Below are 22099 nucleotides of genomic sequence, written 5' to 3' on the forward strand. Positions count from 1 at the left end.
TTGAGGGGATACCTTTTACCAATGCAGATGAATAACTTTTCTGAAAATTACAGTCTAAGTTGCCTAGGGCACTGAAAAGTTAAGTGATGAAGCCAGTATTCATCCAAGACAAGACTTGAATTCAGGTCTTCCTGACCCCAAGGCTGCCTCTCTCTTCATTAGTTTATGTAGGTTTTCCTACAGCCTTAATAAAGTATAAATTTCCTGATCCTGTTATTCAAGGCCTCAGAGAGCTGGATGCAGCCCACCTTTCTAGCCTGATCTCATGTTGCTGTCATTGGCATCCTAATGCCTAGATGCTAACTAGACTCCTCTATCCAGATTGTAGCCTTTCCCGCTATCATTTCTGTGCCTTCTGCCAATGCTGCCCCTCATGCAGGGAATTCAATTCCTCTGCATCCCCCAGGCCTTGTATGTAATCAAAGCTGAATAAATGTTGAACTGAGGCTTCTCTTGTTGAAGGCCCTCTCTTCTCTCAAGACCCTCTTCCATGTGCCACATTTTTCATGTTTTCTCTGACTCCCCAACTGAAAGCAACCTTTTCTCCCCAGAGCTTTCATAATATTTGGCCCAACTCTCTCCTTTGCACTCTTTTCCCACTTTCTTGGACCACAGTTATTTGTGCACATCCTTTTCTGCTATTCTATTACAACTCCAGTCTGTATTGTGTCTTTATATCCTTGTTGGCTCAGAAAGCCTCTGTTTTACATATGGTGTTTAATAAATGTTTGATGAATTGCTGAATTTATTCCTGATAGGAGCTACTGGTAAAATCGGAGACTCTTGCACTCTTGGGTTTAGAAAGAAGGTGCAACATTCCTCTTATCTAGTAAAATATACGTACAGTTTTGAGAATAAAGGAGAAAGCAACAGCTAGAATTAAAAGGCCATTAGAAAAGGAAAACAGTGAGGGCCCTTCTCAACACTGAAAAGAAATTCCAGAGTCTTAGTCTTCCTCATCTAGTCCTCCTCTGCCCACCTAGTAAGCCTCCTTCCTAAAGGACTGCCTCAACAAACAATCTACATCTTCAAATTAATCAAAGCAATTCTGCCTCCAGTCCTCTTACTATTTCCTAGCTGAGCTTCTTCCCTTTCTCAACCAGTTTTACTTCAGCAGAGCTGTTCATGTCATCATTTCTTCAATGCTGCCACAGTTTTTCTTGTTAATGTTGCAATCCAGTACGTGAAGAGTCCCACAGCAGATGCTTCTCTGAAATCCAGAGAGATGCCTTAGATAATACTCTCTTTTTCTTGGTCCAGTAACTTGGAAGTGGAATATGAGGGAAACATCATTCATATGATTTAAAACTCTAGCAAAACAAAAAGGCGGGGTAGAGAAAGTTTGATCACAGATGCTGTCTCTTCAACTCTGAAAATATCCATTAAGTGCCTACTGTACATAGCATAGACAGAATGAACAGCCTCCTACATGTGTGATTTAAGTCTATCCAAAATACCTACACACACACACACACACACACACACACACACACACACATATACACACACACACACACACACACACACACAATCTCTTCTTTGACCTTACTATTTCCAACAAGTCGGGGTGGGGGGAAGGGGAACATAATGGCACAGTAGAAGGAATATTAGCTCTTTCAATAGACCTGTGTTCAATTCCTGACTCTGGCACTTACTACTTATGTGATTTTGGGCAAGTAACTCACCCTCCCTGAGTCTTATTTTCTTCATCTTATAAAATGAGGGGGATTGGACTAGATGTCCTCTAAAGTCTCATAGCTATGGATCTGTGATCCATCAATTTATCAAATATTTATTGATCTGTCAGCTTGCATTAGCTAGTGAAAGAAACATTCTCATTAACACTGATTAGTTTTTCAAATTAGCTATTTGTCATATGTTATGATGGGGGAGGGGATAAAGAAGGGAACAAGGAATGGAGTAGCAACAGCCTGCAGGATCCCATTGTAGGTGGACTAATATGAAGGAACTGGGGGTCTGGGGTGAAGTGGAGGGCTGGTGAGGATCTGTTTAGGAAGGTATCATAGAGTCCCAAAGACAATCATATATTTCAAACCTTTGTCTAGTGATGACTGAAAAGCAAAGATAGTACAGATCCTTAGCTTCTGACTCTGTAAAGCAAAGAGTAAAGCTTAGAGTCTTTCATCTACACACACCTTGACTTCTCAGAAAGGGAATCCATCATCAGAAGAGAATGGCTGTCCTGTACTATCCGGATAATAAAGAAATAGGCCAAAGTTTACAGCTGGAGTACCATGATAGTGTTTTCTCAGAGCTTTATCCAAATTCTTGAGTTGCCGGAACATTCCCCCCCACCCCCATCATTTCAAGGTTTCTTTGTCCTAATTAATCCTGTCAGCAGGGTGGGACCCAGCACTATACCCGGTTTACTGAAAGATGGAGAGTGCTAGCCCTAAACAGATGACTCTAAAATCTATATCTCTAGCCATGAGTTCTCTTCTGAGTTATAGACCCATGTCTCCAACTACCTGCAGAACATTTCTACCCATTAGTACCTTTTGCTTGACATGTGTAGAACCCACCTTGTTATCTTTCCCCTTAAGCCTGCTCTTTCTGATTTCACTCTTTCCATTAGTGGCACTAGGGGTGAAAGGGAAGGGAGCTAGCATTAATTAAGCTCCTACTATGTTCCGGGCACTTTATAAAAGAACTACCAATCACCTATCACCCATATTTATAACTTTGGAATTATCTTTGATTCTTTCCCGCTGCTCACCTTCTACTTTCACTCAAGTACCCTAAAGTCCTTTCAACTCTACCTCTTCAATACGCCAGGCAACTTTCCCTTACTCTTTCTTCCAACGGCTACCACCCTAGTACAGGTCTTAGGTATCACACACCCGCACTGTTACAATAGTTCAACAGGTCTTCCGACTCCAAATTTGTTCTTAGTACAGTCCATCCTCATTCAGATGCCAAGACTAATCTTCGTTATGTATATCTTTACTGATATTATCCCTCTGCTTAAAAACCTTCAGTGACCACCTATGCATACACATTCATGTCTACACCAAAAAGCACAAAGCAAGGTGAGCCTGCCATTTTGCCAGAGGGAGCGAACAACAACCCAGGGAGGTAGTAGTATTAATATCCTCAGTTTACAACTGAGGAAACTGAGGCACCTCTTTTGTGATCTGTACAAGGTCACATAGCTAGTATCTAAGGACAGATTTGAGTTCAGGTCTTCCTGTCTTGAGGCCCAGGACTCTAATGGCTTCACTACTTAGTTGTCTAATGCAGATTTAGGCCATGCTAAGAGGCATACTGTGCAGGGTTATGGAAGTAGTTATCCCTCTATATTCTGTCCTGGCTAGGATATCTGCAGTATAGTACTTAGTTTGGGGTGCCACATTTCAGGAAGGATAATTACAAACTGGAGAGTATCCAGATGAGAACCACCAGCATAGAGAAAGGCCTCAAGTTTCTGTCATATGAGAACTGGAATGACCACAGGGGTGGGGAACCTGCAGCCTCCAGGCCACAGGTGGCCTTCTAGGTCTTTGGGTGTAGCCTTTTAACTGAGTCCAACTTTTACCAAACAAATCCTTTTACTAAGGGGATTTGCTCTGTGAAGTTTGGATTCAGTCAAAGGGCCACACTTGAGGACCTAGAGGGCCACATGTGACCTCGAGGCATAAATTCTCCACCCCTGGACTATAGCTACTTAATTCACAGAAGAGAACATCTATTGGGAGGAAGGAGGAAAGCCATGCTTTCTATCTTCCAGTATTTGCACATCTCTTCTGTGGAAGAGGAAGCAAACATATTTATTCTGTTTGACTCCAGATGATAGCAATAGTACCAACTGGTGAAAGTTGGAGAACAGTAAATTTAGATTCGGCTAGGTGACTCAGTAGATAGAGCTCCAAGCCTGGAGTCAGAAGGACTCATCTTCCTGAGTTCAAATCCAGCCTCAGACACTCACTAGCTGCGTGATCCTGGGCAAGTCACTTAACCTTGTTTGCCTCAGTTTCCTCATCTGTAAAATAGCCTGGAGAAGGAAATGGCAAACCACTCTAGCCTCTTGGCCAAGAGAACCCCAAATGGGGTCACAGAGAGTCGGACATAACTGAAAAAATAACTTAACAACAATTTGGGTTTGATGTAAGGAAAACCTTCTTAACAATTAGAACTTAAAAGTGAAGTAAAATGGGCCAGCTCAAAAAGTGATGAGTTCTTCTTCACCAGAAATCTTCAAGGAAAATCCGGGTGATCAATTATCAGTTCTATTGTAGAGGGATTTTTATTCAAGTATACGTTGAGTTAGCTGGCCTCTGAGGTCCTTTCTAACTCTGAGATTTGGGAAATCTCTCATTCCTCTGCCTCTCTCACTTTTCACTATGCCTGTAATGGCTCTTCCATGAAGCCTTCTCTAACTCTCTTGCTGGGGTCCCAGTTGGCTCTTGTTTCTCCTCTAATTTGCTCATCACGTGGTATTACCCATTGTAGTTATCTGTATTTGTGTCATAGTAGTAGTAGTAGTCGTAGTAGAAACTATAAGTTCCATGGAAGCAGGGATGATGTTTTATTTAAATCTCATTGTATCTCCTCCAATGCCTAGCATTCTGCACTCAGATTAAAAATAAATGTTCATTGAATTGCATTGCAAATTTACAATACCAAATTATCCACTCAGGTCATCAAGAATCGATCAGATCATATTAAAATAGCAAGCAAGTAGAGAATATTGTGAGGTAAAACAAAGGGAGGCCATTGTTAAGGAAAAAAAAAGGCTTTAAAGTTCCCCAATTGGGACAAGAACAGTTTGACCTTGAAGACAGCCATCATGGAATCATACATTTAGAGTTGGTAAGTACACTGGAGATCATCTTATCCAATCCCCTTATTCAACAGAAGTAGAAACTGAGCTCCAACAAGCTTAAGTCACATGCCTGCCCAAATTCACATGTTATCAAAACCAAGATTAAAATTTCCGAGGAATTGTACTTAATTAGAAACCTTAATCCTCCTGTGAAAGCCACTTAGCCAATCTGTTCATCAGTTTGCCAAATGATAGTCATTTAAAAAGTCATTCTCCTGAAGAAATTTCTGCCCTCTGCTCATTTGAAATAATCCTGTAGGCATAGAGTTAGCCTTCCTTTGGCAGAAAGTAGCTAAATGACTCAAGGAATCAGCATGGATACTTTTTCTTGCTTGAGTAAAGTAATGAAAATGGCCAAAAAAAAAAACCCAACCCTTGGAGACTAAGACATTGAGGCATAGGTACAAGCAATGTGCGAGCAATCTAATTCAACTGAAAACTGGGATTGTTGTTGCTGCTGCTGCTGTTATTTTAATGTCTTTGTCTACATGATGGGAGAGTATTTGCCAGAATTTTGGACTTTTTGACTTGTTGCTTTGGTTCCATAGGGGTAAAAGATGGAATTTGGGTTATTTAGCTCTAAGAAGGACATGGAATTTGGGATATCTCTAAGAAAAGCAGCCTGAGCACTGACTTTACTAAGGTCTTTACATGACTAATCATCTTTGTGGACAATGTTAATTAATGTTCTCCATTCCCCATTGAGTTAAAGAGAATGTTTGTGAGGAACCCCATAATAGCCCGGTATAGGGCAAAGAATGCTAGATATGGAGTCATGCTAGGTACTGGTTCTGTCACTTCCCAGATGGGTAGCCATGGACCGGTCATTTCACTACTTTGAGCCTCAGTTTCCTCATCTGTAAATAAAGAAACGAAAGGCAGCTCGAATAGAGAGTCACCTTGACATCAGAGAAACCTAGGTTCAAATCTTGCCAGAGACAGTATGTTAATGTTAATATGACCTCCGGCAAGTGGTTAAACTGTTCAGTGCCCCCAAGAAATTCTAAAACACCAGTTACAGAGATGGTGCTGATCTACAATGGCAGAAAAACTTCTTCACTGGTAACTCCCGATAATTGTGGTCTAAATAAGTAAACAAATAACAGCGCTCTTTTACTGTGTGTTTCAAAAGTTTGTAGAATGCTTTGCCCACAACAATCCTGTATGGTACTTAGCACAAATAGGTTCATTCCCATTTTGAAGGTGAGGACACATCAGGGTTATAATTCGGAAAGCATTTTGTACACCTTGAAGTGCTATGTGTAAATTGCCATATGTAAAATTTACATAGATACTATATGTATATGTAAATTGTTGTTGTTGCTCTTGCTGTTAGATAGAGGTTAGTTTTGAGACAACGTCAACCCTCTGAAACATTTCTAATCTAGAAAGGAAGGCAGAAAAGCCTTCAGACACTCAGAATAGCTATCACAAAACTGCTTCAAATCTAAGTACTTTGTTCCTAACCACTCAAATCCTGTCCATTTATTAAATAGAAAATATAAGCTTTGTTATCTGGTTTTACCCATTTGGGAAGGGGAGGCACCAAATCAAAGGCAGAAATCGGAAGGGTCTGCAGCCTAAATTTGTAAAAGGCTGGCACAATGGTAGCAGAAGTTGTGGGTTTTAGATCTGTAAGGGATCATCCTCCTAGACTAACCACATTATTTTACAAAGATGGTCAAGGGAAGTAGTGATTTACCCAAGTTTGCACAGGTAGTAAGGAGCAGACCCGGTTCTCCACCTCTAAGTCCTCTAACTCTAAGTCAAGTGTTTTTTCTGCAATGTACATAATTAATATCTAAAATCCTGGTGATCTGAAAGAAGACTAAAAATTTCTTTATAAAGTATGGCATAGACATTTGACTTTTTGGACTGTGTAGGTAAAGTACTGCTATGATTATGTGTTTAATAATAGCACTGGATATATTACATAGAAACTAAACCCAGAAGAGCTATGCAAGAAAGATTTTAATAATCGTCAATAACTACGATGGTGTGGTTACAGATCTAGAGTCAGATATCCTGGAGAATAAAGTTAAGTGGGTCTTAGGAAGCATTGCTAACAATAAGACTAATGGAGGTGATGGAATTCCAGGTGAGCTATTCTTCACGCAATATGCCAGCAAATTTGGAAAACAGCATTGGCCACTGGATTGGAAAAGATCAATTTCTATCACAATCCTAAAGAAGGACATTGTCAAAGAATATTCAAACAATTGCACTCATTTCACACTCCAGCAATGTTATGCTTAAGATTCTGCATGCTAGGCTTCAGCAATATGTGAACTAAGAATTACCAAAACAAGCTGGTTTTCAAAGAGGCAGAGGAACTAGAGACCAAATTGCCAACATTTGCTGTATTATGGAGAAAACAAGAAGTTCCAGGAAAACATGTATTTCTGCTTCATTAGCTACACTGAAGCCTTTGACTATGTTCATCAAAATGAAATGCAGCAAGTTCTCAAAGAGATGGGAGTACTAGATCATCTTATCTCCTGAGGAACCTGGATGTGGGTAAAGAAGCAGCAGTTTAGAACTGAACATGGAATAACTGATTAGTTCAAAACTGGAAAAGGAGTATAACAAGGCTATATATTGTCACCTTATTTCTTTAATTTATATACAGAGTACACCAAGTAAAATGCCAGGCTGGATAAATCAAAAGCCATAATTGAGATTGCTGGGAGAAATAGCAACAGTCTCAGATATGCAAATGATTCCATTCTTATGGTAGAAAGTGAAGAAGAATTAAGAAGCCACTTGATGATGATAAAGGAAGAGAGTGTAAAAGTTGGGTTGAAGCTTAACATAAATTAATAATTAAAAAAAAACTAACATCATGGCAACTGGTCCCATGGCTTCCTGACAAATAGAAGGAGAAGAAATGGAAGCAGTGTCAAATTTTATATTCTTGGGCTCAAAGACCACTGCAGATGTGAAATTAAAAGATGCTTGCTCCTTGGAAGGAAAGCTATGGCAAATCTGGACAGTATAATAAAAAACAGAGATATTACCTTGCCAACAAAGGACTGTATAGTGAAAGCTATGGGTTTTTCAGTACCAATATATAACTTTGAGACCTGGATTATAAGGGAAGATGAGCTCTACAGAATTTTTGTTTTCTAATTGTGGTGCTGAAGAAGACTTGAGAGTCACTTGTACAGCAGGGAGATCAAATCAATCAATACTTAAATAGTTTCAGACTATTTGTTGGAAGGTCAAATACTGAAGCTGAAACTTAAATACTTTGGCCACATAATGAGAAGACAGGACTCACTGGAAAAGACCTTGATGTTGGAAAGGATTGAAAGCAAAAGAAGAAGAGGTTGGTAAAGGATGAGATAGATAAATACTGTCATGGAAACAATGAACATGAGCTTGAACAGATTTCAGGAGAGAGTAGAGTATAGACAGGCCTGGCATGCCCTGGTCCATGGAGTCACAAAGAGTCAGACACTACCGAATGACTGAACAGCCACCAAAAAAAGCCAGAAAACATCAATTAATTTCAAAATTCCAAAAAACCTAATTTTCCTTTCTATATTTCCTTAGTAGTATTCCCTTAATCCATTAGTCTAGAAACCTATACTTAGATGCAAGAGGAGAGTTCATTTTTTGTCCTTGAGACTAGGATAGGACAGAAAAACACTGGAATAAGAGGTGAAAGTCCACTGTGCTTTGTCCCAAAGGACAGCAGGTAGTGTGTGTGGTCCCAAATCACCAGCGAGTCTCATGTAAACAAACAAAGGGTAGTGCATACAAAAACTCCTGTGAAGGGTCTGGTCATTCTTTTGCCAACCCTATCTTCCCTGGGTAAGCATGTAGATATGCAAAGGACACCCTTAAAAGCCCAGCCAGGAGGAATATGTGTGAGACTGACTCCCAAACTGAGAAACAATAATAGGTATTTAAATGGCAGCTTACATTTTATATCCATTATCTCATCTGAGTCCCAAAACAAACATTTTGCAGATGCAGAAATTGACATTGAAAGAGGTTGAGTGATTTGCCATAGTCACTTCTGTATACCCCAGAAGACTTTGAACTTAGTTCTTCCATATTTAAGGGCTGTGCTGATAATAAAATGAGAGTAAACTTGAGAGTCCCATTTTCTACAAAAACAAAAAAAACCCTACATCTTTAATGAAAAGTAGAATCTTGGGTATTAGAGCTGTAAGGCACCTTAAAGGTCATCTAGACCAGTGAGGTCAAACTCAAATAAAAATGGGGAACACTAATCCATATTTAAGGATCCCTACAGGCTGCATATTGTTTTAGCTTTAAAATGTAATATAAGGTATGTTTTTATTTATTTTATTAAACATTTCCCAATTACATTTTAATATAATTGAGGCTGCACTGAGGAGTGCTGAGGACCACATTACTTCTGATCTGGACCAACCCTCTCATTTTACAGAAGAAAAAAATGAGACCAGAAACTTGAAATGACTTGTCCAAGATCATTTACTTAGTGGCAATCCACTAGGAATCTAGGAAACTAGGAATCCAGATCATCCAACCCCCAGACCAGTGCTCTTTCATTACACCAGAAGACCTCTATGTGATTAAATGACTTCCGTGTCAAAATAATAGACTGATTTCATCGAAAAACTCTAGAGTCATCCTAAGCTATTCAGGACTACTCTATGTCTGTATAAATTAAAGTGTGTGAGATGTACTGAATGTCAAAAATTAATCCTAAGCAAAGTACTGCTGGCTTAGATGCAATTTAAGCTTAGTTTATGATGACAAAAACATATAGCCCAAGTAAGAATATAAAAAATAAAATAAAAGCAAGCAGAATTTTTCAAATGACTGCTGATGCAATTTTCTCAAAGGAAGATTATCTTTAGTTCCTAAATTCTTTACAGAATTCCTGACAGCTCTCACATCTGCTACTATAAAACTCACTGTAGCTTCTCTGCCTTTTGGGAAAAAGCACATTTAATTATCAGTAAAGTTCAACTTCAGCTTGTTATGATGAATGATTAGAACCTGTCATCCTTTTCCAACAACAAAGGAGCTGCAAAGGAATACAATTTTATTCATCTCCCCTCTCACCCCCCCCACCTGCTTTATTTAATTGATGAAGGTTTGAGCTTTTATTAATCTTTTCAAGCTCTACTGTGAGATACAGAAAAAGCTAATATGATATCATTATATCTAGCTAATGTGTATGCTTTGTGAAATTGATACACCCTGCCAAGACGTAAATTACTTAAGCTTTGATAAATGTGTTGAAATCATGGAATGTTCAAACAGATAAAGCATAGCAATTCCTCTTCCCCCCCTCCACCCCTTTCTCAAATTCAGGTTTTTGTTCCAGCAGCTGAATGTTTTTTGCATTATTATTGTAAGACATGGGACAAAAGAGAGCAGTGGTACTGAAATTAGCATGAAGAGCCTGGAGAAGCACAGAAGTTACTGGGAAGATACAGCCATATATTTTGTAGATAAAATCTAATGATCTTGCCTTGGACAAAGTGGTTTGCCAACAGGTTCAGAACCACCTACAGTCTTTTGTTTGCATGTCATATCATAGAAATTGTCTGTCTGAGCAAGAGGCTGCCCGCTAGGCTCTTTTCTACTATCAGCTCCCTTTGCCGACTCATTTGGTAGGTTAGAACAGAAGTTTCCCAAAGCATTTTGGAGCCGATCTCACCTCTGCCTCATTGCCCTTATGATCTAGATAGAGCTCGGAATCCAGCAGAACTGGAACCCTCAAGAAATATCATGGTAGTGTCCATGGAAAGCCTAGGGCTGAGAAGGATGAGGCTTGTTCAGTCATTCGCTTGACATCTGCCACTAAGCAAGTTATTTGATTGTTAATCAGATTTTAAGTGATACTGAGAGGATGTTCATATCCTGGTGACCTGGGAGACGCATTCACCTAGACTCTAGGAGTCTCCAGTTACAGGTGTCTGTCTATGTGGGTATCTAGGCCTGAGGCTGTCCTTCATTACTTCCCCAAAGGTTCAAAGGAGGTCCAAAGGATTTGCTTCATTCTGAAAGCCTGGCAGAAGAGGGGCAATGAAAAAAAGCAGAGGATTTAGATTTGGATGCCTGGGTTAGAATCTCTGTTCTGTCACTTTTTGTGTGACCCTATTCCAATCATTTAGCTTGTCTGGGTCTGTTTTATCTTCTGTAAAAATGAGGGAACTGGCCACATTACCTTCAAGGTGTTCTCTATGAGCCTATGAAGGTCATGGTTTTAACCAAAGGGAAATTATGCTTTGAAGACCTGTTAGCTGTGAAATGCCACCTTGGTTTTGTTTTTTTGTTTGTTTGTTTTTGTTTGTCTTTACAGCTAGGCCATCCATTAGTATAATTAAGGGCAAAAGGGAAGTGTTGAATGGTATAGACTGATTAGAAGACAAGTTGGGGGAGGAAGAATGCGTGGTGGTGGGCTCAATGAGGCAACTGATTCTATTGGTATCCAGGCTTCTGGTGGGGCTCTTCATCATTTTGGAAGATTGGGGAGAATAGCCACTAACAAATGTGGCCCCTCCTACGGATGCTTTGTGTCTGAAAACATTAACCAGGCTATATATGGCCACCTACAAGCAGAGAAGGAAATGTCAAAGCACTCCAGTATCTTTGCCAAGGAAATCTCAAATGGGATCGGATGTGACTGAAAATGACTGAACAACAACAAAAATGGAATAAGGGCCCGGTCTTTGTCAAACTTATAATTTGGTCAGGTTAACTGATTTCTTTTGCTGCTTGGGGAACGAAAGCATTCCCAGTAACAGACTTCAGAAACATGATGGCATGAGGGGGCAGAGGTCAAAAGGCAAAACAGTCCATTCAATTCTTATAGATTTTTACTTTGGAAGAAGGAGAAAATTGCAGATCTGTACTGTGTTAGTCAAGTCTGCTTGTTACAAGGTTCGAGCACTTACACTGTACACATGAACTTTGTTTTACCCAACAGATGTGTACCTGAAGAATTGTAAATTGAATCTTTGTAAATCAAATTCTATTTTAAAGTTATTTGAGGAGGTATTTAAAGGAACAGTGCATATTTTTCAAAACAGGCCAAATCTATTTATAAAGCATCCCCTATTTTTTCCAGTAAATTTACATCTTTGCATCCCCATATTCTTAAACTGGTTATACCTATAGAATTTAAATATGTCACCATGTATACTATCCTAGAACTGTTTTTCTTTAAAAAAAAAACCTCATTCAGAATACCCTTTGTTTTAAGCAATATTTAATATAACAGTATTGTGATATAACAGAAGGATCTGGAGAATCTCCTAGGGTTCCTCATTATCTTGTGGGATCTGTCATATATTCTGAAATGTGCCAATATGAGACAGGTTATACCCTACAAGGTCAGAAACCTCTGTTACCACCACATCAATTAGTAATGGATGAGTTCAAGGAGCCAGAAATATCCCCTATAGCTTCATGAATAATGGCTTCAAGATTTATAGGTTAAAAACAATGGCAGTGAGGAGCTGAAACCAAGCAGGGTGCTACATCAAGGAAAAGATAAAGGAGGAAAAGCAAAAGGGAGAATGTGATAACAAAGGGTTGAAAAGAAAAAAGAACTTGATGCTGGCACTGATAACAAGCAGGGCTGTTTCATGTGTATGAGGGAAGAGAAAGTTTTAAATGGAGAAAAGAGGGGTCTGCTAGTAAAGGAGTGGTGATGATAATGGTTTTTAAATGCCTGAAATTTGAGATTAAACATAAATAAGAAGACAAAGTAGCAAATGAGGCATCACTCTCCCTCAGAGAAGTAGTAATAAAACCAGTAGGAAAATAGAGGGGAAAAGAAAAATATATGTGTGTGTGATATGTACATATGTATATATGAACACACATATACATATGTATTGTGATATATACACACATACAGGCACATATATACATATATATGCATATGCGTATGTATGAGTGTATATATAAATACACATACATACATTGTGTGATATACACACATATATACATACATAGATGTGTGTATGAATGTATATATATAAATACACACATATATGCATATATATATGAATTTAAGACTAATAGTAAAGCAGCAAAAATACACATTTAAGGACAAATATAGAAGAAAGAGTGGATGCAATCCTTGTCCATTTATACTGTAGACCCCAAGGGATAACAATACGAACAAAAAGAATGCTTGTGTCTTGACCAGCCACCCTCCCCAGAAGTTTTTTGGAGGTGATTAATGAGTCTGAAAGTATTTAGTAGGAGCTGTTCCAGATCTAGCCACCAAATGCCATCCCTATAAATGTGTATGAAGTCATGGTTCTCTGCCTGCCTAGTCCACTGTTTCCTAGTAATAATTGCCATTTAACTATTACGTTGTGCTGTATCAGTGCAGTATAAAATTATATTCCCAAATCTCAGCATCAAATAGCTATCACATCATGAAATTATTTTGGGCTACAGCAATAAAGAAAACCTATTAAGAAGTAGAAGCATTGTGATTTGTATCAATAGATGTACACAGATAAAGTTGTAGATTCTTAAAGCATGGAGCTCTGTATTTAGAGACAAACTCAAGATTCCAAACCTGACTTTTCTATTTTCTATATATGTTGCCTTGGACAAGTCATTCAACTGTTACTGACCTCTGTTTCCTCACTTATGTGGAGTTTTTAAGATGTTTAGATTAGATGCTTTCTGAAGTCCATTCAAACTCTAAATCATATAATTACCAAATAACATTAAGTAGGACCAAGATATGCCTGCCACTATATTCCATGATAATTCCAATATGTACCATGAACTACAGTCCCCAAAAACATGATGGACATACACACACATGCCCAGTTCTTTACTTAGCAAACAATGTAGCCAGCATCAATCAAGGATCAGGAAATGACTTCAGCCTGAAAGCATACAGACCGCCAAATTAGGCCATCTGAATGACAAGTATTCAATGGAAAAGGAACAGGCAAAACCTTAAAACCCAAGAATTTTCAATGATTGTGCCCAGAAATGAGAGGTAATGAGCCAAGCAACAAAGGAAGGCAGCAGAATATAGTAGAAAGATTTCATTTGTCTTAAACTCAAAATAGCTGGGTTCTAATGTTGGTTCTGCCATGTGCTATTTTGGTGATTTTGAGGGAGCCACTTATCTTCTCTTTATCTATGTATGAGACTCAGACAAAACATTCGTTGTCATCACCTTCACTTCTCAACTTTCTGATTCCATATTTTAGAAGAACAAAAGTCGTCACTACTTTAGGTCATATATAGGGAGAAAGGCAAGTTTCATGGAAAATCTGCTATAGAGAGATACTGAAGCCTAGTAGAGAGGGAACTGTCCTAAGGAACAGGAAGATTTGAATTCAAATCCTACCTTTGCCACCTCCTCGTTGTATGACCCATGTAACCTCTCAGTGTTAGTGGCAGCTCTTTAATACTCAGAGTTGCAGAGATGGTGACCAAACTGTATTAGCTGAGGAAATTTCCTTCTTGAAAGCTTCCTACATCAATGAAAACAGACCCCTGATTTGTTCTCTGTCTCTGTCTTTCTCTCTATCCTTCTTCCTCTCTTTCCCCCTATTCTTCCATAACTCTCTCTCCTCTCCTCTCACTCTATGTATGTGTGTGTATATATATATACACATATATATATACATATACACATAAACACACATATATACACATCTATAAACGTGTACATATATACTTACATATACAGATATTATATATCATGAATACAAGAATGAAATGTGTTAGATTCAATGAAACAAAGTAAAGCTTGTTGGGGCTTGGTTTGGTTTTCCTTAGAGGGGAGGGGGCTTATAAGAAAGCTATATCTAATCTGGCTCTAAACTACAGGCAATTTATGAGGATTGACATAGGATGTTTCTATTCCATCCGGGTTCAACTAGAATTCAAGGTGACATAAGGGGAAAAGCTGGAGCCATTATCCTGAACTTTGTAGAGTAACTCAAAGTCAAGAAAATCCAGTATCCTAACATCAGAAAGAACCAAAATGGTCTCTGGTATCTCCAGACCTGGTGAAGGTCATCATTCTCCCAACTGTGAAGGCAAGGAAGATGAGTTAAAGTGTTACCTTGGGATGCTTTCAAATACCAAGAAGTGGAAGGTTAGCTACCCTCCTTCAAGCCCAAAATTGATATCATCCTAATAACTGCATTCAAAAGCTTGAACAAATGCTAATTAGATTAAAGAAGCAATTAATATTTTAAATACCAACAAAAAGTGAGATTGATGGGAGATAAATTAACCACACACCTTCGCCATATTTTATCCTCTCTTAGCCTAAAAGATATATTGTAACTTGGCATGGGGTACATTCTGAGGTTTGGTTTGGGGCTACCTTTTACCTGAAACCACCCTACAATAATGCAGTTTAAGTACTTTCATAGATAAATCTCTTTGGATGGGTTAAAGCTGGTCACTTTCAGTTTGTTCATTTGTTTTCTGTCGCGTCCAACCCTCCATGATCCCATTTGGGGTCTTCTTGGCAAAGATACTATACTAATTTACTATATCCTTATCCAATTCATTTTACAGATGAGGAAACTGAGGCAAATAGGGTTAAGTGACTTGCCCAGAGTCACATAGCTAGTAAGTTTCTGAGGCCACATTTGAACTCAAAAAAAATAAGTCTTTTTGACTTCATGCCTGCAGCTCTGTCTATTGTGCCACCTAGCTGCCAGGCTTTATGCCAAATTCTGACCTATTGTGAAAAGGATTGTACAGAAGTTCAAATGCATGTGTTCTTTGTAAAACTGGATTCAAAGAAATTACCTCTGTGTATTCAGCTATTAAAAGGTCTTTCCTGGTGCTTCCTCAAGCTTGAGAGGGTTTCAGAAATAATATATAAATATAATGTTACTTCTTCCCTCACCTATGCCCCACATCCTTTCCATCATACTGACAGTTTTCCATAGGACCATTACAACAGAGAGGACTGTACCATTAGAGATAAGTATCTATCAGTATTAGAAACATTAGAAACATCTATCTTCTAGACTTTATAACTCAACCAGAAATATTCAAAACAGGCAACAGATTGGTATAGAATGGTACTGTATGTACCTTGAGATTCTTTAATTATTTCTCAAATTTAATTTTATTACAAAGTCACTAAAAGTGTACAAGAGAGCAATCAAATTATTCTACTTCCTGTTTTGGTGTATGAATTTTTTATGAAATCTAGCATTTTGGAATTGTAAAATTTTTAAAAGCACAATGAATGCCATTCTTCTTTAGAAATAAAGGTAAGTGATAGAAATAGGGGAAGGAAGGGGAGGGAGGAAGGAAGGAAGGAAAGAAGAAAGGAAGGAAGGGGAAAGGGAGGGAGGGAGGGATGAAGGGAGAGGTAGAGAGAGAGAGAGAGAGAGAGAGAGAGAGAGAGAGAGATTTAGACTGTTTTCTTAAAATGCAAAGAAGAGAACAGAGGAAGGCCAAAAAGGAGGACTGAAAAGCAAGACATCTTTGAAATTTAATTTATTATTCAACTGCTTGAATTTATTATACTTAAACAACGAAAGTTTGAAATCATTATTCTCAAACAACAGGCTGAGTTTATTATACTTAAAAACAAAAGCAAGTTGAACTTATAACGGAGAGCTGAAATGCCATACACAGTTTTCTTTTTTGTTGTTGTTGTTCTACTATATATATGGAAATGCCTGTTTTATTTGGTATTTGTTAAGTTCAGAATAAAAAAATGAAAACAATAAAAAGAATTAATTTGACTCAGTTTGCATATTCACTGCCCTGTACAGTCAAATATCTTAGATATGCCTTTGTAATCCCAGAGATTAAAAAGTAAAGCATGTAGTAGTACACTGTACCTAATGTGAAATCTTTCCAATTTGTGTGAAAATGCCCAGCATAAGCCTCTGAACAAAACTAGACCTCTAAACAAGCAGCAGAGAGTCAGCATCGTAGAATGGTTTGAGGGCCAACTGTGCAGTCAAGAAGACCTGAGTTCAAGTCCTGCTTCACACGCATATTACTTGTGTGACCCTGGACTAGTCCCTTGTTCTTTCAGTACCAAAAATAACTTCTTAGATTACAAATTACATCCGACTGTGGACATAAATAAGAAGGAAGAGTTTCTACCCTGGGTACCATACTGGAGAGGCTGCTTGGTACAGGGGAAAAGCCCTAGGTTTAGAGTTAGAGAACATGGTTTCAAATCTTGTCTCTGATGCTTACTACTTACATGACGTCAGGCAAATCATTTAGCCCCTTCAGACCTCAGTTTCCTCAGCTGTAAAATAGGATTGGAACAGAGGCCTCTAAGATCCCTTTAAGCAATAAGTAAGGCTGTGACCCTATGATTTCCTCACACTGATGAAACCCAAGCAAAAGAAAAATAAAACTTTTTTTTCAGAAAAAAATATTTTCAAAAGATTTAGAATATCTCCAAATCAGATGATCTTCATAAACCCACAAGACTTCCGGGAGGCTTTTCTTTTTCCTGAGAGAAAAGACCTCAACCAATTTGATGATATAATTTCATTTAGGTTAACCAACCACTTGTAAATAAATGAAGTCCCAAAGATGCCCTACTTCTGGTCTGAGAAAAGATCAGGGTTAGAACGTTTAGGGAAGTAGGGGCTAAAATTGTGTCAGCTTGTTAAAAATGAATTTCTGTGGATTTTTTAAAATGTTGCGAGTCATCATTTTAATTTCTGTGCACTCAGAGTTCTATATGGCTTGAAATAATGCTTATCTTGGTACATTGGCGAAGTCCAGCTGTGTGTGTGAAATTCTATTTAGCAGCCCTTTAAGTAACAGTGAAACCATTTCCCTTTTATGCTTCAGGTATTTTAACTTCAACAGTCATGAGCTCAAAGACCAACCTGATATTCCTCTCTCTCTCTTTTTTTCTCTTCAAACAGCTATTTTGTGACAGCAAAAAAATAGCACATGCCTCAGAGGGGCTGGATTGGGAAGACAAAGATGCTGCAGACACACTGGTCGATAACGAGGTCCACTCAAGGATCATCAATCCTTTACGCCTGTTTGTTAAACAGTCTCCAGTGTCAAAGCCTGGTCAGATGTCATATGCAGACAGCATAGAAAACTTTTGGGATTGGTTGTCCAACATCACGGAAGTGCAGGAGCCGTTGGCAAGAACTAAGCGTAGGCCAATAGTAAAAACAGGGAAATTTAAGAAGATGTTTGGATGGGGTGACTTCCATTCTAACATTAAGACTGTGAAACTCAACCTTCTTATCACGGGGAAAATTGTCGACCATGGCAATGGAACCTTTAGCGTTTATTTCCGACATAACTCCACGGGTCTGGGTAATGTCTCAGTGAGCCTGGTACCACCATCCAAAGTGGTAGAATTTGAAGTCTCCCCCCAGTCCACATTAGAGACCAAGGAGTCCAAATCTTTCAATTGCCGCATTGAATACGAAAAAACGGACCGGGCGAAGAAGACTGCATTGTGCAACTTTGACCCTTCGAAGATCTGCTACCAGGAACAGACTCAGAGTCATGTCTCTTGGTTGTGCTCCAAACCCTTTAAGGTTATTTGCATTTACATTGCCTTTTACAGTGTCGATTACAAACTTGTGCAAAAGGTTTGTCCTGACTACAATTACCATAGTGAGACTCCATATTTATCCTCTGGCTGAATCTTTATGAGATGGCGGGATTGGGGGACCTTTGTGACTGGAATAACTGAGAATGGAGTTCAGCTCCTCACCATAAAGATTCCTTTTGTTTTGGGGCAGTGGACCTTGCTTCCTCATCAGGTTTTAAAATGATTTAAAAAAAAAGTCTTCAAGTTTGTGGCCGTGTTTGTGCTGTGTCATAAGTAACCTACAGAGTCAAACTGTTTATGTAATATCACTTTCATTTAAGATGATGGTCTGGAAATGTGGCTCATTTTTTCTAAGGGAGGTGTCAGGTGGTAGCAACATGAGACAAGAAAGGACACAATTTTGCTTGTGAGAAACACTGTTCTTGAAAATGAGTCTGCCTTTCAGATGTGTAATAGAATTCTGCTTTTAAAAAAATAGCAGACACAGTGAAGCAGCTGAAAAGACTGCATTGGACAGAAGAGTTGCATTTCTAACATTGACTATTTTTCATGATTTTCTTGTTTTCACCCCCATGTAATCACTTTTATGGGAAATCAAAGAGAAAAACTTGTTTGAAAACTCACCTTTAAAGGAAGAAACTGTGTGCCACGTTGGAACTAATACACATTAACAGAAGTAGATGTGTTATATTGAATTAACATGGTTTGGTTTATTATTGTGGCCCTCAGGCTTGTAATCTTTTCCATCTGATTAATAACGGTGATGGAAGTGGGAAAAGTACTGGATTTAAGATAGAGGACCAAGGTTCAAATCCTGGCTTTGTGTGATATTGGGCAAGTCACTTCATCTTTTTGGACTTCGATTTCCTTGTCTGTAAAATGAGGGGTTTGGATTAGATGATCTCTTAGATCCCTTCTAGCTCTATTTATCACTCTATTTTTGTTTTGTAGTGATATTAGAAGAGATACCATGGAATTTGTATTAATAATAAGAAAGACCCATTTTTTAAATCGTTATTACCCTACTAAGATTATCAAAACTTAAAATAAATATTTGAGTTTGATCCACCTGTAGCAAATATTTGCTCACACACTCTAAATATTTGCTCACCCACAGCAAATATTTACACACGCACACACCACTTTTGAAATGAAGGAAGCAACTAAAAATGATAGGGAGAAAATCGAGGACTCTGGAATCCTAATACTTCTTGTCTTCCAATTCATTCCTGTATTGTATTTGTTCTTTGGACTGAAGGCCCTATTGGTGGGGGGAATAGGGGTGGGGGGGGGGGGAGTTGTTAGTGTTAAAATGTTGCCATACTGACAACTAAGACGCCTGGTTATGAACCAGACTTTCTATTCTACTTAGAAATGAGTGTGGTACTTCACAATCCAGTGTCTGTGACCTTGGTGTTTTTCTAAGATGATAAAGTTAATCCTTAAGGTACAAAATGGGACCATCACTGACTCAATTAAGGAGGATGAGCTGGTTAATAAAAAAAGAAAATCTCTGTTGCACAGAGGTCCCTTAAATGAATGACTTTCTAGACTAGAGATCACCCATTTCCCTTGTTGCTCTGTAAAATTCCAGACTGAGGTATTCTGTTTGTGAAAATAGGTTTCATCCAAAAGCCAGGATTCAGAAAGATATTTGTTTGCTGTTCTCTTCCTTCTTTCTTTCCTTTCTTCTTTCCTTTCTTCTTTCCTTCCTCCCTCTCTTCCTCATCTTTCTCTTGTTCTTTCCTTCCTTCTTTTCTCTCTATTTCTCTTGCTCCTTCCTTTTCCTTTCAAATGGTGTTGGAAGAAGTGGTGGAGGAAGAGATATCTTAACAAAATGATCTTACCTCACTAGCCATAAAACCGGATCGTTATTGTCATAAAACTTAATTTTCCATTTCTTACCTTTTGCTGCTGCTCTGTACACAGTGTTCTGTTTTGTATAAGTTGTATTGGACTTAGTGGTATATGGTAGTACAGGCTAGAATGTATCGCTCTATTCTGAGTTTGTCAGGCACTTTGTAATATTGTTGTAAGTGATGATTTAATTGACATGTCTTTTTACCTTCCTCTATAAGCAATTTAAAAACGCATATATATTGTACAGTATGTGGAAACATATGTGTATATATATATACTTAGAATTTCCCGTGTACATATAGAGTATGTGTACACATTTATATGTAAATAAAGAGAATTTGCTAAATCTGTCACTTGACCACAGCACCTTCATTTTTAAAGACCCACCTTACCACCCTAGGAATATTAATCCACTCAGTATTATTTTTTTTCCTTATACTACATTCAAGCCATTATAGAAATAATGATGCTAAAGTAGCACAAGATAAGATAAAATTCTAAGAGTAGATGATGTAGAACCTTGAGCAACATTGATTCTAGGCAAGGAAATAAGCTACTCACAATTCATACCACTTGTGTTTTAGCTGAATAGAAGAGTATGCAGCCTGGAAAAAAAATGCATTCCTATAGATGTATTTTAAAATTGAATAGAATATATGCCACAAATATACTAAATCATAGCTTCTTTTTAAGACCTGATAATTTTCAGCCAGAGTACTTGGCATGATATAATTAGGTTTCTTTAAAACACTCAAATACATTAAATTATTACAAAGCCATTATTGGCTTAGAGCACTGCAGTTGAGGCAAAAGCCATTTTGTAAACCAGTTTTTGCAGCCATTCACAAATTGTTCAGAAACATAAAGAAAAACACACATGTGTTTCTTAAGATAAGAACCCAACTAAAACACCAATGGCAAAAAGAACAAAGAAAGCCCCAGAGAAGCAGACCAAACCAATGTTAGAATATTCAATCATTCAGGGAATTGAATTTACTAAACAGGACAAATCAAAGCTGATGGCCAGAGAGAAAAACAAAAATAAGAGCTGAATGCTGACTTCATTAGATATAGTTCCACCTTACATCAGAAACAATCCAAAGGTAGAAAATAAATTTCCTGAAATCTTTTTTTTAAATAAACCAATATCAAAACAAAATCCAGAAGCCAAACCAAGTATGGGTATGTTAGAATTTTCAACCCTTTAGCCTTTTAAAACTGTTACATTTGTTATTAACAGGTATTTTTTTTTAATGTGTAATACCACCTCTGGGCGTACTTCACTGACTTGTTGCTCACAGATTGTAGGTAGGGTCACCAAAGGCTTACTACTACTCTAGGATCTCAGGATACTCTGTGGGTCCACACTACTAAAACTATAGTTAATGAGCCCCCACAGGTATTCTTACCTTTAATAGTCAGCTAATAGACAAAATTAGAGCAAAACAAAGGTATTTACAAAGATGGCATGGTGAGAATGGTAGCTACTAACTATTTCCTCCCTAAAGCTCTGACTCTCCCACAAATATATAGAATCAAGGGAAAAGTAGACACAAACTTAGAGTACACTGGTAGGGAGCACATATAGCTCACGTATGTGTAAAGTATTCATGTAGGGAGCACATATAGCCAAAGCAACTCATATCTCTAGCACTGTCAAGCCCCTATGTTCTTTCTCTTCTTGTGGCAGCTTAAACTTCTCCCCACCCATAGCAGGTTGTATAGCTGAGCTTCCTGGGTCTTTACACAGCTTGACTCCAGTTGCCAGCTCTGGTTCTCCTTTGAATCCCTAATTTGCCCCCTTCTCTGCTGCCAGAGATCAAGCTCCTTCAAGGTGCTTTCAATACCTGGATCTCTGTACCACTCAAACT

At 38.3% G+C, this 22099-nt stretch overlaps 1 protein-coding gene across 1 annotated transcript; it reads left to right on the forward strand.

Moving 5' to 3' along the window:
• Positions 1–10773: 10773 nt before the first annotated feature.
• Positions 10774–18463, forward strand: NXPH2 (neurexophilin 2). Its single transcript, XM_036746402.1, has 2 exons — positions 10774–10876; positions 17714–18463. The coding sequence occupies exons 1-2, from the start codon at positions 10774–10776 to the stop codon at positions 18457–18459; spliced, it is 849 nt and encodes a 282-aa protein (XP_036602297.1). The 3' UTR covers positions 18460–18463.
• The last annotated feature ends 3636 nt before the right edge of the window (positions 18464–22099 follow it).

The sequence above is a fragment of the Trichosurus vulpecula genome, chromosome 2 (assembly GCF_011100635.1).
Source record: "Trichosurus vulpecula isolate mTriVul1 chromosome 2, mTriVul1.pri, whole genome shotgun sequence".
Classification (NCBI taxonomy): domain Eukaryota; kingdom Metazoa; phylum Chordata; class Mammalia; order Diprotodontia; family Phalangeridae; genus Trichosurus; species Trichosurus vulpecula.

Coding starts and splice junctions, on each gene's coding strand:
- NXPH2 (XM_036746402.1), top strand. CDS start 10,774: ATGTGGGTATCTAGGCCTGAGGCTGTCCTTCATTACTTCCCCAAAGGT. Junction 10,877..17,713: donor AGCCTGGCAGAAGAGGGGCA/ATGAAAAAAAGC, acceptor TTCTCTTCAAAC/AGCTATTTTGTGACAGCAAA.